The 18909-nt window shown below is 38.9% G+C and overlaps 1 protein-coding gene across 1 annotated transcript; it reads left to right on the forward strand.

Annotated features, from left to right (window-relative positions):
• The first annotated feature begins 980 nt into the window (after window positions 1-980).
• On the forward strand, window positions 981-12058 carry FAIM2 (Fas apoptotic inhibitory molecule 2). The gene is made up of 10 exons (XM_072403278.1): window positions 981-1135; window positions 3727-3898; window positions 5140-5243; window positions 5444-5508; window positions 5941-5994; window positions 7126-7176; window positions 7836-7875; window positions 8710-8747; window positions 9938-10025; window positions 11885-12058. Exons 1-10 carry the CDS (start codon window positions 1121-1123, stop codon window positions 12041-12043), a joined length of 786 nt encoding a protein of 261 aa, XP_072259379.1. The 5' UTR covers window positions 981-1120; the 3' UTR covers window positions 12044-12058.
• The last annotated feature ends 6851 nt before the right edge of the window (window positions 12059-18909 follow it).

Raw genomic sequence — 18909 nt, forward strand, 5'->3', positions numbered from 1 at the left:
ATCTTGCAAAAGAAGGCTGACCTGTGTGTGGAGGTAAGTATAACTTTCAAAAATCTGGAATTTTCGAAAATCCTGCACTCCTCGGGTCCCGAGGTTGCTGGCTTTTTGAATGTCAACTGTAGAATATATTGACAATAAGTATTTCAAAAATTTAATTTTGTATACGTAGGGATATCTAGCGCTACTTGACCATTGGTGTAATCTAATCGTCAAAAAACACTAATCCCTACTTTATCCAAAGTGGGGAAAAAAATATTTGGAAATAGGCTAGGTACACACGTGCAAAAATTGTCATTAGAAAACAAATGACTAACGACAGATTACCAATTATTCAAGTTTTTTTTGAACGATATATAGTATGTATAGTGCACAACTCTGTACACGGAGTAACAATACAATCGTTCAAATATATTCCAATAGTGTACACACACCTAATGCGATCGGTTGAACGGTGCAGGAAGTGACGCATAAGTGTACTGCAAAACCATGCACAATCACTGAACGATTGTACACACCATAGATAGCAAACAATCATCGCCCAAATGGATTCGCCAGGATGGTAGTTAGTTTCCAGCGTCATTCCTTGTTCATTGGCATCCTTGTTCACTTTTTTTGTTAACGATTATCAAATGATCAGTCGTTCATCATTCGTTTACAACGTTAATTATTGCACGTATGTACAAAGCCTTAGATATCATTTGATATAAGCAAAAAATATACCTCTGCTACTAACATGATTTATGACACATAAATTAGAAATGTTGTATCAACAAACAGGAAAATCTGTTCTGTATTTGCAATAAATTAGAAAAGCTTCACATACATACCAAGCGCTGTTTATTTTCATTAGATTAGGGAATTTCATTTTTATTTTTATTTTTTTCTCTTTTTTTACTATTACATCACTACTTTATCTAAGTATAGTTTCTTCTAGCAATTGCCAGTGCATTCATTGTATCTCCTGTTCCTGTCCTGTTCATACATTCACACTGCTCCACCTCCTGGATTGCACAGGGATGGTACAGTCCTGCAGACTGCTGGATGATACTAGAATTTAGAGCATCATTGCTGATCATCCAGTGCTGAGACCTGAGAGCATCCACAACACCGCATCAGCAGCATGACCCAGGGAAAGGTAATCCCATTCATCAACATATAATCAATATATAAATTGTATTCAGTCTGCACACTTACATCTGTTTTAGAACAATCATTAACCTAGAAATACATGTTATGTAAGTTTCTGCCTGCACTGTTATATATATTACCATACATTATGTAACATTAAATATCAAGTCATTTAATGCCAAAGCCCCATAAAGGTTAACATAACAATTATGTCATTGCATGACATTAATTTATCCCCCATGAAGAAGCACCTTCAACTTACAGGTAACCTAAGTGTAGACTGAAGCAATGAATAATGTAATGTGCATTCACTTCCAGAAGGGTGAATCTAGCTAGCATCAGAGTATATCAGTACTGCGTCACAGAAACTACGATGCAGGCAATTAAATAGAATGGGAGCACAGGCTCTGCCAAGGCCCAATTTAGTGCAGGATTTAACCCCTTTACTGCTACATCCTCCACATTAACACATAAGATCTCTGGAAGGGATCTTTGATGTAAAAAAAGGAATAAAAAAAATTTAGGACAGATGGATGTCAATAAATACTTTACTCTGACGACATGAGATATATCTCGCGTCTATTAGATAAAGTGTCACTGGAAAACTACTTTTATATTATGTCATGCAATAATAATATGTCATGCATCATTTTTATATTATGTCATGCAATGATCTAATAAAAGAATTCTGATACAAAAGTAGGACATTGGGGCTGATTCGTTCTAGATATAAAAATGAAATGATAGTCACGTTAGTGTTATTAGGATTCAATCATTGTGCTCATTTTAGGATGAAATCTGCTTGTTTGCTAAGCTCAGCACCTCTAATTTTGCTTCATGTTGCTATTTGTGATCGAGACTCTGCATTAAAATATGAATATAGTGCAATAATAGGCTACAAGTGGGCAACTTGTAGTGTACCTACTCTCCTTGAAGAAAGTGAATAAGATATTCTATTAATTAAATTGTATAATGACATTTGTGCTAAAATACATCAAGAATTTAATCTCACATAGTGCTTAGTGGAGTTTTACGTTTGTTCAATGGCTTGATAAGCTGTCTACACACCTATGTATCTATTGCAGATTCACAGCACGAAATAAAATGTTTACATCTGCACATTGCTGTACAACTGAAGAGCTTCTCCCACGCAGTATGATTCACGCTCATGAGACAAAATATTTTAACAAAACCTATTTGTACGATTTAGAATGGAATGGAGTGTATGCTTTCTAGGTGCCGTGCAGTGAATTATTGCAGTTTAAAGGGGCTGTTTAATTTTACTGCAAATGAATATTTACTTACCTCCGTAAAAACCTAAGATTTTCATTACCTGATATATTGTGAACATCTCTGATGGAAATCTAGTATTCAATGGTGTCAGAATCACTGTACCAACTTTCTCAAAAGAGCAAAATCAGATAGACCTAAGGCTATGTACATGTCAGATGTACAAATGGTTGTCCTCATCTTGGGCAAGAATGTGACATATGTACAGTGGTCGTCCAATGTTGTTTGTGGATCTGAGACCAAATGACCACAATACAAGTCAATGGAGAAGAGCACAGCGGGGTGCTGCTCACGCGTTCTCCCCCCACATGCGCACATGCGCTTAGACATCTCCTGGTTCTGCAGAAAGGCTGTGGATACTTGAAGTGGAACTAAAGTCCCTCTTTGAAAGGACAGGCAATGTTCCTTCTGCAATAACTGTTCCTACTTCCCTGATTGCCACCCAGTGTCAAATTTTGCTGGTATGGGCATGTGCAGTGTTTGGGATATTTGGCAATCCCGAACACCTGCACAGGAGTTACATCATCCTAGCCAATTAGTATGGCCAAAGATCATTTTCAGGAAAAGAAGAAGCACCAAGAGGGTGGTGCCCTGTGATGGAACGGGGACAGGCAAATGTCATGGGTTTAGCTCCGCTTCAAGCTGGCCATACACTATGACTACTAGGAAAATATTGATTGCTTACCTGATAGTTACAGCTACTGACTAAGTAGCCATGTATATAACAAAGTCATCATGTAAAATGGCTAAGCTATCATGTATATGACAAGAATATCATGCATCACAAAGCCATCATGTATATCATTATGCTATTGTATATATGGCACGTGTATAATTTATTTGACAAGTAAATTATGTACAAAGCTATCATTCTTATAACAAAGACATGTCATGTACATGACAAGGATTTAATGTATATGACAATGCTATTGTGCATATGACAAGGACATCAGCCCTGATTTATTAAAGCTCTCCAAGGCTGGAGAGAATACACTTTCATTAGTGAAGCTGGGTGATCCTGAAAACCTGGAATGGATCTAGTCCAGGATTTAAAACATTTCCTAGCAACTAGCAAATTACGTTGAAGAAATCTATTCCAGGTTTGCTGGATCACCCAGCTTCACTGATGAAAGTGTATCCTCCCCAGCCTTGGAGAACTTTATTAAATTTTGTTAATAAATTTGTACATAACAAAGATTTAATTTATATGACAAGCACATTGTGTACACTTTATGACAATGATATGATGACAGCATGTATATAGGATGGATACACACACAATCTACACTGCATATTTTGTGTTTGCAGGTCACTGTTAGTAACAAAAGTGCAGAGAATGGAGGGGGAAATGGAAATAACGCTGTGCATCCCCCTGCACCCCCTTCTTATGAGGAGGCCACAGCAGAAGATGGAAAAAAGGCCAATAATCTACAAACGTCGCCATCTAACTTGTACCCCAGCTGGACACAGGAGGATGCAGGTAGACTTTATCATGGGTTCCAACAGCAAAAATAAGTTTAAAGCTCCACTATGTACCCATGCAAAGGATGCCCACACACACACACACGCTGAATGGGTTACCTTATTCCCCAACAGCTGGATTTCTAAGCTCAATTCTCTCTGGATGTGTTTAGGCAAGACTATTAGACTATTGGTCCTGCATTGTATTTGATTATGCTAGAAACCTGCACCCATCCAGGTAGCCGTAACAGCGCAGGGGTGAGATAAACGTAAACTTCAGCCTTACCTTCATTCCGCAACAATTGCACAGGTTTCTCTCTTATGCTGAAAATAAGTGTAATTTCACTACACCCTGTGAGCTTGTCAATGTACATTAGAGGTTGTTTCATTTTACCCAGCTGAAGGACATTCTATCCTTTCCTCTCCTGTCCGTTGCCTGCCCCTTTCTTTCATTCAATTATTTTAATCATAAACATTCCATAATGCAGACTGCATGGTGCTCTAAATTTTACACATTCCCACTATAAGGCATTTTCATAATAATATAACTTCTCCCAAGTCTATGGGCCTAAGGTGATTAATAAGATATGTACAGTACCCTGCTGGTCCCTCCTAGCAGCCATTTTCTGCCTGCAATTAATAGAGAGGTTTTAATTAAAAATAGAGGAAAATGTAACCAGATAAGGGTAAATATAAGGAGAATAAATTTCAGTTTTAAAACTAACTTTTGGAGGGCCATGTGCTGTGCTTCCTAGTTCTGTGCTCCGTCCTCTGCTATGAATGCACACATCTCAGCAGTGGGTGGTACAAAGGCTGGAAGCCGTGCAGTACTGCCAATTCACGGCCAGTCAGTAGTCTGCACATCGTAGGGTGACATTGTTGCCTAGGCATAAAAATACATTCAGAGTTGTGACCCTAGCATAGGAATTTGCAGAATCAACAGGAACAGGAAGTTACTGCCTGGATCAACTGGTATAGATTATTGACAGGCAAACCTACAGAGATATAGGAATGAATTTACAACAACTAATAGAGGGTAATATATCATTTGTTGATTCTGTTTTTCAGGGGTGAAGTCTATGTCAAATATTTTGGCTATCACTGTATCTTTACTATAATAATAGCATTTTATGTTTTCCTAGCGTTCATCTTTAAGGAGTAGCATGGGTACATTGTAGTGATTGTTAATTCATCATAGGGTATAGTGATAAACGTTGCTGCATGCCGCTTGTGGGCAGCTAACATTCCTCTCTGTTACAGGAAACAGCCCTGGCTATGGCAGTGGAGCCTATTCCGGGGACACGGAGATGCTGACATCGCAAAGCTGGGAAGATGACAGAGTGCGCCGGTCATTTATTAGGAAGGTATGTGTAGGGTCAGACGTCTACATTGTACGAGCAGTATAAATGGCTTTTTCTTAAAAATATTTCTGATCAGTGAAAGTGAGTACCCAGAGCTGAGATGTGGGAACAGAAAGACATTGTTCTTCTCCAGAGAATGATATCACTGACAGTATGGGGACATTTCTGCTCTCTCCAACTGACTTTATTTCTGTCATTTACAGGTCTATTCAATCCTTTCACTTCAGCTCCTAGTCACCGTCTCCATTGTGGCTCTCTTCACCTTCTGGTGAGTTTTGCTCGAGTATAACACCAAAGTTACATTAACTACTGGATTTCGACACATAAGCAGCAATCAACAGCACCCACAATCTCTCACTGTACAGACAGCATCAGAATACCTGGAATGCCATGTTCTGTGTTGAGCAGTAGTGGTTCTACCACTGCCGTATGGGTGTGTTCCAGAAGTCCTTGTATGAACTGAACCACTTGTGCCATTATTCATGCTTCTTTTCATTAAGTAGACATAGGCGCCAAAGGCAGCACATGCCTTTAGAATTTATAGAATTTTATAATATTTTATTGCATGTCCAAAAATTTGTAATCCAAAAACTCTGCATTTCCCAATTTTCTATTTTTTTAATATAATACATAGAGTGTTTGTATGTAGTCCAAACCGTGTCTTAAAATTCTAAAACAAATATTGTCACCTGTCTTCCAGTGATCCAGTTAAGGAATATGTGCAAGAAAACCCAGGCTGGTATTGGGCATCCTAGTAAGTATTTTCACTTTTTGACCACTTTTATTGGAACTGAAGGTAAGGGAAATATCTAAGATGTTAAGATCACCAGAGCTTTCCGCTGTGTTTACAAGATATAAAGCAAAGTGAGATGTCCACAATTGGACACAGATGACAAAAATAAAAAAGATTTATTTTTAATATTCTTTAAGGGATGCAGTAATAAAAATTAAAATGCATAGCTATTTGCCCACTAAAGTTGTTCTGTGTGAATTCCAAAAACATGCAGTTAGGTTAATTGGCTTGCCCCTAAAATTAACCTTAGACTGTGTTAATGATATACAGTAGTCCCCTTTTATCGCGGGGGTTGCGTTCCAAATCCACCCGCAATAAATAAAAACGCGATACATGGATGCCACCCCCAATTGCTTTTTTTAAGCAATTACCCCCACAATTTTTAAACACATGCTGAAAACATTTGCAAGCATATAGCAAGATGAATTTTGGGTACATTCATAGAAATATCACATTTATAGTGAGTACTGTATGTACTGTACAGTACTCTATAGTAGCCTATGGTTATTATTTCAAAATAAAAATCTGCCATATACCGGGGCCGCGATATATGAACTATGATATAGAGGGGGATTACTTTATGTCTATGGTAGGGACATTAGATTGTGAGTCCCTTTGGGGGACAGCTAGTCACATGACTATGGACTTAGTAAAGCTCTGTGTAATATGTTGACGCTATATAAATACTGTATAATAATAATAATATTAATAAATTAACCTTCATTCACATACTGTGGTGTTAGGTATTTTTGACAACATGTATCAAGCTATGGCTGTTGTGCAAATAAAGAAAAATCACATTGTCTTAAAGTATTTTCACTACTGTCTGAATGCTGTTTAGGCTTTTTCCTTTTCTGCATGAATGTTCTTTAGTTAGTTCTGTACTAAATTCCTATTCTATATTCTCTTAAGATCAAATGATTTTAGGGTGTTACACGCAGCCTGCAAAAGACATTTGCGTAGCAAATTTGTTGTAAATTGCCTGCTGAGTTTAACCAAGTATCTTCTTTATAAAAAAAAAAATTTCCTGTGATCATAAGCGTATAGTTGGCTCTTATTGCCACTAACTGCCTGTTGGTTTTGCTTCAACAGCATTGTATTCTTCACAACATACTTGGTTCTGGCCTGCTGCAGTGGACCAAGGTGAGAGCCTGTTATTTGGCTACATTTAGCTCTAGTTATAGAAATATTGAACGTTTTCACATTGTAGGATTAGATGATTGAATTGAGAAAAGAAGTAGAAATGAAAAAGGATTCAGGAGCAGGGGGATCAAGGGGATCACTAGAGATCAGTGGATTGGAGGGAATCCTTTACATAGGCACTGTCCCTTTGCCCTGATTTACTGCCATGTCACTTTAGGATGTCAGCTACACATTTACTAATATTAAAGGTCACAGCACAGTCTTTTTCTTCTATTGGAACATTTATTTATAGTTCTTTGAAAAATACTATAGCTAGGGGTTCCTTGAGCTGTGACTGTTTGACCTCCCATTGAATTGTTCTTGTATAGTCATAGAGCCAATCCTGCTTTGCAGGGCCAGTTTCCTGACACCAGTGATTTTTTAGCTGTCTGTAGGATGGAATTCCGACCACCACAGAAAGGACAATATTTTTCCAACTGGCCACTTAAAAAATTTAGTTTTAGTAGAGGTTCTCCAAGTACCTATTTTAAGGGCTCCTCTGGGGTACAAAAATGTTTTGGAAATGCTGATCTAATGACTGTGTTCTGATATTACAATGTCCAGTCCTAATGCAATATTTGTTGTTTCTTTTCTCTTTTGCTCATTTTTTTATTTTGCAGGAGGTATTTTCCATGGAACCTCATTCTGCTGTGTATCTTTGTAAGTACTGAGAACAGGCCCTTTAAGCAGACTAGTAGTAAACCCAACTGACATAAAGGGTACCTAGGGAGAGATAAATATGAATATATCTGCTTAAAGAGCTATCCAGTATGTGTGTTATTTATGGTTTGTGTAGTAAAGTAAATGTTCTGTAAAGGCTTCCAAACTAGTAGAAGCTAGTCACATTCAACTGGAGTTGTTTACTAATGTTGACATGAGTATTTCTACATACCCCAGCATTTATCCTGGCATGGGTCACCATGGATGATGGTCACTCTAATCCAAAAAAAGTGATCTGAAATGTGTCAGGACAAATGCTGTCTTGGGCATAACTTGAGGTCTTCTCCCTAACACAATGCAGACTCCATGGTGCCATGAAAGGTTGGAAAATGGTATTAGGAGCCAAAGGAAATGCCTGTAACTTCCAGGTAGGGAAGAACACGTGACAACACTGTGACAACATATGTAAGCTAATACTCTAGGTCTGAAAGCTTACATTGGCATTTTCTTTTCTTATGCCGACTGAACAGAGGCGAGAAAATAGAAGGTTTCGGCAGCTGGGGAAAGATAGGTTAATGTGAATCTTTTCATGCATAGGCAAAGCATATGTTTTCAGTATGATGATATATACCTGTATATGACTAGAGGCATATGCAGTTTTAGAAACAGAAATATCTTTTCTTCCATCCAATATGTGTATTAAAGTACCAAAGCTCAACCAACCAAGGCTTGTCTATTGCTGCCTTATAGAAAAAATCATCACTCTCAAACAACAGACTATGCCCCATAAGATACATTTCAATCTCAATTTTTTTTTTTTTTCTATTTTTCTAGACACTTTCCATGTCATATGTTACTGGAATGCTATCAAGGTAAGTAAATACAGTCTACTAGACTTTATAACTCCAATCATTGTGAGATGAGAGGACAGAACTGTGTTTAACTGTGTAGCAAAGGATATATGCCTGTCACACATCAGTTACAATGACCATGGAGAATCAATATAGAGTTACTGATTAAAGCCATAAATGTTTTTTTTTTTCACCACTATATTTCTTTTATACTGATTTGAAGTTACAAATGGTTAGGGGAATGGTTCAGTTTAGTAAAACACTTTTGGTATTTAAGTACAACATTGTTTAACCAGAAAAAAGATAGATAGATAGATAGATAGATAGATAGATAGATAGATAGATAGATAGATAGATAGATAAATAGTAGTAAATAAGTGAAATAAGGATATTTGCTTATAAAATAAACTTGCATGTTGGTATGCGCTGCCCCCCAAGACTTATATAAGAGTCCAAAGAATATCCCACATGACGTCTACAGTTGATTGCAAAGCTAAAAACTCCTGAAGTGCTATGGCTTTTTTAATGACTTTGTACATGTAGTTTTTAGTGTGAGATGTATGCATATATGGTGTAGGATCGGTGTTGGTTTCTAGCCCTTATTAAACAATTTACTGAAAGTGAAGCTTTTGCTCAAACTATATTATTTAAGTCTGAAGCAAAATTTTAAAGGGTGAATTTCCGACTTTTTGGTATAAATTGCCATTCAGCTCTAGGAGAAAATTTCCTGCTTGCAGTATGCTGCAGGAGTTACTTCTGCAACTTTCTGACATGTCTGCTATTGTGATAAACCTACAGGCCTCCATATAACAATTGGTAAGGATGGCAAATTTTGCTAATTGGAGATCTGTAGGTACGTCATGGCAGCAGATCAGGATAATGTTGGGCCTTTAAAAATAAGAAAGTGTTACATGCCCCTACAGTATCTTCACACTTTAAGAATATTAACTATCTGTATATACTGATCATATTTATAATACCAAATAGTGACACTGAGATGTAAAAGACTACTTGTCAACTATTTTAGTGTGCACTAATTCAAAAACAATGCTACAAGCACATAATACCTATCACCATAATACTACTGCTTATAACTAATACAGTACAGAATTGTCCAAATGGGATTTATCTGCCATGATATAGTTATATAAAACTAACCTGCAGTGAAATGGTAAATGCTGTTTCTCAGTATGTGTGCCTTTTCTTTTCAGTTATTATAACACCAAATCTGTCATCCTGTGTCTTGGAATTACTGCTCTAGTCTGCATTGCTGTCACTTTATTCAGCTTCCAAACCAGGGTAAGAAGTCATGAAAATAAAAATAACATAAAAAACAAAGTTACTGGTGGAGATTGGGTCTGGAAACCACATAGTGCAAATGAAAGTTACCCCAAACATCAAGCTGTGTATAAATAAAAGCAGATCCAGTGCCAATTTTAAACTTGACCAACTGGTCTGATTGATTTTCATTGTACATGTAATGTATAGGATGAACAAACACACTTAGCAGGCAATGTAAATGCCTTACATTACAGTCCCAACTTTGTCAGGTGAAAAAAAACAACATTTGATGAGTTGCAAACTGCAATGCATAGTAACACACATTACCTGTATTAACACATTGCTGTATCATTCTTTTATAGAACATAGTTTCAATGCACCACAACACATAGTAATATACCACCCTGCATTGTGGTGTGCTTCAATGCTTCATGTACACTTGTGTGTATCTGTGGGTTCCCAGCCTGATAAAAATTAATGTACTGTCTTAATACAATGCTTGTTAACATGAAGTACAATGTTCCTTTTCACAAAGAAATAGAATGGCAATGTGAGCCCCAATGGCAGAAATTATACCATTCACCAGAAGGCTTGCCTTCCCTGCCAAGGGATTGGTTTGCTCATATAGAAAACACAGCTTCTTTTATACATAGTTAAAGGTCTTAAACTTTCACCTGAACAAATTGTTTAAGTAACTAGATACTGTGCATTAAACATGATTATCTAGTCAGGTGAAAAGTCATATGGAAGTGGCTTCCTTTTTACACAGCTTTCTGAACCATCTATGATAATTAACTACAGTGAAAAACCACCATAGATAATCCTGAAAGGGGTTTGTATGGTCTGGCACCAGTCTTGTATTGGAATGAAAGCTATGGCACCTTGTGATATTTACCACTAGACAAAGAGAGGAAGTATCAGAAGACATATTGGCCTCACATAGCAATGATATAAAATTACTACTAAGCATGGTCACTATCAGAAATTTCTAGGCCCCATACTAGGTAAACTTCCTGGGCCTCTTTCTGCCATATATAAAAGTTCCAGCATTGGAAAAGTTATTGGGACTCTGTAGAGAATTCTGTATTATTTGTTTCCCCCAAGATGGCAGCCCTGCTACGAAGCATTAATTAGTGTTCATGGTTTCACCAACCTGTTCAACATTTCGGCTTATATATGACAAACCATGAACTGCTCTGTACACATACCTGTTCTTGATTATAGTCTATTACTGTCCGGCTAGCTATGGGGTAGTCGCCACCAATTTGGGTAATTATGAAATTCATCCCCAATTGGACTGGAACACTGCTGCATGGCACCTCTAAAAATCACTGCACTAAAAAATGAACTGCCTAAAAGTTAGAAAAAGCGCACTGCATTATAGTCAGCATTCCCTGGTGTTTGGCCATCATTTGAAGCAGAAGCTCCAAAGAGTGTATATGCCATTCCTAGCACTTAGTACTTGTTCACACGGAGAGATTTTTTGGTGGTTTCTGGACAGTCAACTGCCTCCCAAACAATTCCATAAAGCCTAAACTTGCCGTAAGCAAATAAATGCTTTACTATGAGTTCTTTTTATAAAGCAGGGAATCTAACATTGGCTGAAACATTCTCTGGTGGAGAATATGGCCTTAGAAAACTGCTTTAAAAACAGACCCCCATATACCCTATGCATTTGGCTATGTGATCTGTAATGGTAGACTACCAAACACAGGGAAATGTATGAGCATTCTCACTTTTATTATATATTTTGTGTCCTTGGAATGGAAACCTGCATAGGCACTTCTGCAGTAGGGGACAGTCTCAGTTGCATCTGCTCCACACCTGTACCTACACCTGTAGTTGTAACGCAAGGTGCATTTCTTCTGCCATTACAGGTGGATTTCACTTCCTGTCAAGGTGTTCTCTTTGTGCTTGTTATGGTTCTTTTCTTCAGTGGACTCTTCCTTGTCATCCTAATCCCCTTTCAATATGTAAGTACTCATTTTGTTGTATATTTTAGGAATATGCCGTTACATACTGTATATTTATTTTAGGCAAGTTGTAGCAAAGTTATTTTAAGCAAATAAAATCTAGCATATGCTGATGGGAGTATGTTAACTTGATTATCTTAACCAGCATGAAATGATCTCTTTAAAGTGCAAACCCATGTTGTAAACTCATTAACAGTAATATACTGTTTACCAGTCCTTACCTTTTCCTTTACTTTCACCTGGTGATCAGGCCAGTAACGCTCAGTTAATGTAATAAATCTAAAACGGAGCAGAATTGTCACCTTTGACTACTCGTTTGACTTGGACAGCAGGCAAGGTTGATAAACTGCTTGTACTTTCAATTTAGAAAAGGCAGAATAAACAAGTTCAAGTTCACTGGAATTCTTACAGGATCAACATGTTTGTGCATTTATTTTATCCATATAAACATATACTTTAAATGGTATATTTAACAGGCTACACAAGAACAGATAGGAGAAGACCATTGTTAGTGTTTACATGTTCTTGTCACCCTAGGCCAGGGGTGTCAAACTCTGGCCCCCAACGTCCATTTTTTTTGGCCCCCAAATGAATCCTAAATATGATCTGCAGCTGGCCTGCCTCTGCATTAAAATAGCGCCGCTACTACAATTCCCGGCACTACTCGCGTTTATAGACCAGCGGGCTCTGCCTATGCAGGGCCTCGCATTGGACTGTTTTATTGACGCAAGTAATGCAGGAAATTGTAGTAGCAGCGCTATTTCAATGAAGAGGGAGCTCCAGCGGCGGGCCACTCATAAGATTTAGCTCCGCATTGGCCGCGTCTGGTATTTCCAGCACTCCCCCTCATCTGTACTTTTCCTTGTTACTCCAAGGCATGGACTTGAATGGTTGGATTTTAATAGAAGAATATTGTTATTAATATTGTTAGCCTGTACAAAAAGGTTACCATTGAAATTTAACTCAGAAGACTACAAACAGAGAAAAAGGGATTTTTTCTTAAATAAAATTAAAAAAAAAGACTTGGACTGTATTATTGACATATGATTATGGTAGGGACATTAGACTTAAGCATAATAAACATTTTTATTCTGCATGCACAAAAGTTACATTGTCGCCAATATTTAGGTTTATTCCTGGCACCACTGGGGAAATAGAGACGTCTCTACAACGTATCTCACATACATTATGCACCATCAAAAATAGAACAGAAATCAAAAAGCCACCAGGAGCCAGGGAAAAGTTGCATGTCCTGGTGATCCTGGTCATTTACATTTAGAGATCTGACCATATTTCTTGATATTAGTCTAGCATTGTGATGTCATTAACACTGACATGCGATATCATCATATTTGCCACAATCATTCCATCACAGTAGGCACTAGGGTGCTATACGCTTGCGGTTTGCTTTGTATTCAGGATCTTATCCTCGTTTTGTTTGTTTTCCACAGTTCTTGGCATTTGACACCCAGATATTAATGGGAAGCCGGCGGTTCACACTCAGCCCTGAAGAGTATATCTTTGGAGCCCTCAACATCTATCTGGATATAATTTACATTTTCACATTCTTCCTTCAGCTGTTTGGCACAACCCGAGACTGAAGATGTGCATGAAATTGCTGGTTTTGCATACATACCTGTGTAACATCCCTGTAACCTCAAAGAACTCATTCATTCTGTTTTGCATATTGATTTACAACCAGCTGGCACCTTGACATGGATTGAGATACTAAATGCCTCTTATGCCATTTGATATTACCAAGAATTTCCAACTGCAGTTTAACTGAAATAACATAACTCGTTGCAGTTTGAAGCTGCTTAGTTAACTTATATTGTATTTGATGTTGCTTTATAGCCAAGTTTGTTGGATTTTTTAGTTATAAAGTTGTGTATTTCTACTTCATCTTCATCAGCATTGTTCCACCAGCATGAAAACGCACATCTAAAATGAGGTTCTGAGTGTTTTGCATGATAGTTATTTTTGTACCCCATCTGAGCTTTAGTTACAATAAGATTAGAGCTAATATGCAGATTGATACAATAAAGATTATTTTCTTCTGAGCTGCTGTTATGTTTATTTGTAACAACATAAATTTGACATGTGTATGTATTTAAATGTGATTATTCAGGATCTTATTTGTGATAGAAGCTATTTTTTTAATTAATGCTCTATATTCACCCCTTTTTTATGGTGTTACTTGCTGAATTTTTACTTTCAAAATTAGGAGTCAGAGGGAAATACAATTCTATATTACTTAAAGAAAAAAAATCTTACCTTTACCTTTGCAGATCAGTTGACCCCTATGGAGGTTTACTAATCTTTACCGAGATTGGGCATGAGCAGAAGGAGCAGCCAGAGGCCTCTTGGGATGCATGACGTATGTATCCCAGGAGGCCTTGTGCTCCCATTCTGTCTTGATTGCTGCAGTTATAAACCCCCTCCCCCCAAAAAAAGAAGTTTTTTTTACCTTATATAAAGTTATGTAAGGTAAAAAAAGGTTGTTAGGTCTGCCTAAATCGTATTTCTTAAAAACCAAAAAAGATAACCACAAAAAAACCACAAAGGATGTAAGTTATTTTGGCTTCACCCCAAAATTTAACTTTAACCGGCAGTTGTAGTGGGACACAGCAGGTCCATCCAGTATATTCTGCCTACAGAAAACTACAGGGAAGAGCATCCAAGACCAGTTATCCTGCACAAGGAGAGAGAGCATAACTGATTATAATTATTATTATTATTTATTATTACATCACCTTCTTCTTTTGTTGCAGTCAGTAGTTGATTTTAAATACAGATAACTCCTGCGGGAAGACAACGTTCAGGGCTCTCATGCTGATTTATAACAAAGATCTGAAGGAAATATATAAAATGGGGATACTAAGGGGTAGTAATTTTGAATAGTAAATCATTGAACAAAAACATCCTAATTGTAAGAAAATTGAGATATATAATTGTTTTTAAAATAAAACTTTACATGGAAAATGTACTTGTCAGCAGTGACCTGGGTGTAGTAAGATGGCGGTTCGCTCCGTATTCATGCTTTGGGTGTAGTAAGATGGTGGAGGGTGGAAGCTCAGTTGCCCCTAAAATAAAAAAACATCCCACTTGCACCTCTAAGTTTGTTCACTTGCACCCCCCCCCTCCTTCTTCCAGAGAAATTGGGGTTCAGGTGTTAGAAGCCTCCAGTAATGTGTAACAGGGTAGATTTTTTGATGGGCAGAGTTTTTTATATTCTGATCATGCCTTAATAGTTAAGTTTTGGGGGGGTGTTAGCCACAGTTGTCCCCCACACACACCTAAAATTTTGGTAATCTGTACCCCACCCCTGTTCCTAAGAAATTGGGGTTTAGGCATTACCAGCCTCCAGCAATGTGTAACAAGGTAGTTCATTTTGATGGGCAGTTTTTTATGTTCTGACGATGCCTAAGCGATTAAATTTTAGGGGGTGTTACCCACAGGTGTCCCCCACTTGCACCTTTAATTTTGTTTATCTGCAACCCCCATTCTAGAAAAATTGGGGTTCAGGCAATAGAAGCCTAAACAATTTGTACCAGTTTGTTTTGATGGGCAGAATTTTTTATGTTCTGACAATGTCATAGTGATGAAATTTTAGGGGATGTTAACCACAGGTGTCCCCGACTTGCACCTACATTTTTGTTTTTTTATCTCATTTTCATTTTCATCTCCCTGTTCCAGAGAAATTAGGGTTCAAAATAGGGAAGTGTAGGGGTAGTGTAGTATGACAGTTCTTGTTTTGTGACAGGTAGGTAAAAATTTAGGGTTCGCACCTCCTTGCTATGTAAGTAGCCCTGGGGGACCATCATTTGTATCTTAAATTTTGGGCTTCTAGACACACTTTATAATTATATTTTGAAAATTGTCAAAGGTGGGGGAATGAAATTTGGGGTACTGCTAGCTTTGAGGGTCCCCTGTGTACCCTACAAATTTCAGGTCTGTATGACATACTGTTCAGGAGATATGAAGGTTTGTACTGGAAGAGATGTAAGGGAGCAGTACATCACATGCTGCATTCCTACACAAACACAGCTGTCAAACTGCCTGCCGATGACGTCACTGCATACGCCCCTTGTAATTTTACACGCCTATTTGTACACGCGCCCGGATAGATTTATTTCCCGGTGTCATCCTATGACATAATCCTACTTTAGGAATGTGTACTACCAGCTGATTGAGCGTCTACGATGACGTCACAATCAGCTGTTTCTGCTCTGTCTGCGCGCGCATCTCCTATCTTTTACTATGGGATTCTGCTTCAGTGTGAACTCCCCAGGGGTGGGTGTGTTCTATAGACTTGGGAGATCAGCTGTGCTGCTCCCCGTCCACTTTGCGCTGTAGATAATCCTACTCTTCGTATACCAGCAGCATGTGTATGAGAGCTGTGTCCATGTTGCTGTCATTACCCCCAATGTTTAAACCTTCATATCTCCCACACCGATTGTTGTACAAATGTGAAATTTTCAGGGTACACAGGGGACCCCGAGAGCTGATACTGATCTTAATTTCAGCCCCCTGAACATAACACCCTGCCAGATACGGGGTCTCAAACCTAAATTCCTAATAACAATCAGGGATCTTTTCTCAATAAAGTGGACCTAAAGTAAAAATTAAAAAAAAAAATCTTGCACAGATCCGTGATGTATGCCGCTGTTATTGTCAAAATAGAAAAAATGCAGATGTTACTGCGCATGTGTGAGGTCGCCATCTTTCTTTTTTAACTGACAAAAAAGTCTGCGCATACCTTTCTCGGAGCCCAAGCCTTCCGGAATTTGTGTATCCCAGGAGGCTCCTATGCAGTCTTTACCACCGCTGCACTAATGACACAACCAGAGAAGCTTTGCCTTTATGTTTTTTTAAAAAATCAAGGGTTATCTACCTTGCTATAAAAAATAAAAACTGTGGTGATTGACTATTTGAAGACCAGGGTCCCCTAATCCACTTCCATGGCATTGAGCATTAGGGTACTGCCAATAGTCTGCGTGCTGTGGTGCCTCAAATATAAATCTGCCTGCTCACTAAACTTTAGGCTGCGTTCAGACTGGCAGTGAGGTGGTGCTGCGGTTACCCCTTCCTCGTGCCATGAAACCCTGCCTAGGGGGAGACACTCAGTACTGCTCACTGACGCCTGGAGTCAAATCTGCAGACGCTGCGGTGCGAGGGACTGAGTGGCTGGCGGGTTGCCTGTTACACAAAGCTGGGCACTTACCTTCTCTGGAACAGAGGGATGTTACCAAATGAAAATGTGTTCTAAATTTTTTATGTGGTGCATGAGTTTATAACAGTAAAATAAATACCAGAATTACATAGAAACAACCCAGGGACTTTCTACCTTACAAGTTAAACAATAAAATGTGTGAATTGGGGTCCAAAGAATGTAAAGGGAGATTTATATGTGACAGGGCACCATTAAATGATAGTGATAATGTAGTTTTGGTGGGGGGATGGGGGTAATCACACTTACTATGTGACTGATCCTAAGCTATATTAAAGTGTACCTGAAGTCAGAATTTTCACTTTACATAAACGGGTAGACAACTCTTTTATTTCAAGTAAAAAATTCTGTTTGTGTTTTTTTTAAGTGCAACACCCTTTTTAAAAAAAAAAAGTGCAGCTCCGCCCCCTTAAAATCTGATCACCTAGGCCAGAGGTCGGCAAACTCCGGCCTTTAGGCCAGATATGGCCTGGATGGTAGTTAAAATCCGGTCTAACACCCCCCGGCTGATCCCGGCCGGCAACCTGAGGCAGAGTCAGAGCTCTGTCGTTAACACTTCTGCTATCGGGGTAAATAGGGAACATTCCCTCTACCCCGTAAGCATTGTGGAGGAGAGGGATTTCCCTTCAGGGGGCGTTCCTGGTGGGGGCGGAGCAACTAGGGCAGGACTCGAGGGAGAGTCCGGCCTAGTGTGCTCCTGCCTACCCCCCAAATGGCCTAGTGGCCAAAAAAGTTTGCTGACCTCTGACCTAGGCGATCAATAGTGAATGGGAACACAGAGATTCCCGGGATACCTACATCACCCATCCCGGGAGCATTTCGGGCATGCGCAGAAGGAGCCCTTTCATCAATAGAGAAAGAAAAAAAAATGTCGATTTCACGCCTGCACAATGCAATCGAGTGATGTAGGAGGGAGAACCAGGAAGAAGAGAGGTGAAGATAGTGGCACCTGGCGCTCCATCTGCCCCAGGACGAAGACGTATACCGGGACGGATAGACTGCTCTGCGGGATTGAAGACATTGCCATCTACTTTAGAGATAAAATAGACAAAATCAGACATGATGTCTCTGCCCGCAGTAAAGACTGCATGGGAATGCAGAGCCTCCTGGGAAACACACACCATGAATCCCAGGAGGCTCTGAGAACAGGCATGCACAGGACGGACTTTTCTGTGATTATATATATGAGATTTATATATTTTTTTATAGATTTATATATTATGTAGATTTATATGTTGATTTTTTTGGACAAATACAAGATCCCTGATTGTTATTAGGAATTTAGGTTTGAGACCCCGTATCTGGCAAGGTGTTATGTTCAGGGGGCTGAAGTTAAGTTCAGTATCAGCTCTCAGGGGTCCCCTGTGTACCCTGAAATTTTCACATTTGTACAACAATCGGTGTGGGAGATATGGAGGTTTAAACATTGGGGGTAATGACAGCAACATGGACACAGCTCTCATACACATGCTGCTGGTATACGAAGGGTAGGATAATCTACAGCGCAAAGTGGGCGGGGAGCAGCACAGCTGATCTCCGAGGTCTAAAGGACACGCCCACTCTTGGGGCGTTTACACTGAAGCAGAATCCCATAGAAAAAGATGGGAGATGCGCGCGCAGACAGAGCAGAAACAGCTGGTTGTGACGTCATTGCACACTGGGAGTAGGCATTCCTAAAGTAGGATTATCTCATAGGACA

Source organism: Pyxicephalus adspersus, chromosome 1 (genome assembly GCF_032062135.1).
Source record: "Pyxicephalus adspersus chromosome 1, UCB_Pads_2.0, whole genome shotgun sequence".
Classification (NCBI taxonomy): Eukaryota; Metazoa; Chordata; class Amphibia; order Anura; family Pyxicephalidae; genus Pyxicephalus; species Pyxicephalus adspersus.